Consider the following 333-nt stretch of genomic DNA (forward strand, 5'->3'; position numbering starts at 1 on the left):
CATATTTGTGTGGTATTGATTATTATATATCTACTTCGCGAGTGTATTACGCATAACTGATATTTACTTTCTCACTGCAAATGACGCAGCAGAAAAGACAAAGAAACACGTGCATAGGAAGAGAAACAGTGAATAACCAGGGATGAAATGGAAGTCTTATAGTATTCCAGATTGCACAGATCATGCAAAACCATGGTGACTTTGTATAGGTATCTCATGAATACTATGATATTGTAGTGACAGAAACATTAAACCGCCTGGAGGTCGTCCTTTCGAGCAAAACATGGTAAGTGCAAGCAAACTCTTTTGCTGATACAGGACGTGATATTTTCT

The 333-nt window shown here is 37.5% G+C and overlaps 1 protein-coding gene across 5 annotated transcripts in view; it reads left to right on the forward strand.

The window, feature by feature from the left end:
• LOC119594661 overlaps positions 1-333 on the forward strand; it is a 7,075-nt gene that overhangs the window by 2,229 nt on the left and 4,513 nt on the right. For 3 of the 5 annotated variants that reach the window (XM_037943711.1, XM_037943713.1, XM_037943712.1), the window contains exon 2: positions 93-286. In XM_037943711.1, coding sequence (XP_037799639.1) covers positions 284-286 — 3 coding nt within the window. In that variant the 5' untranslated portion in view covers positions 93-283. Of the gene's footprint in view, positions 1-89; positions 287-333 lie in introns of all 5 variants that reach the window. The other 2 variants (XM_037943714.1, XM_037943715.1) reach the window with 1 other exon arrangement.

This window comes from Penaeus monodon, chromosome 34 (genome assembly GCF_015228065.2).
Source record: "Penaeus monodon isolate SGIC_2016 chromosome 34, NSTDA_Pmon_1, whole genome shotgun sequence".
Taxonomy (NCBI): Eukaryota; Metazoa; Arthropoda; class Malacostraca; order Decapoda; family Penaeidae; genus Penaeus; species Penaeus monodon.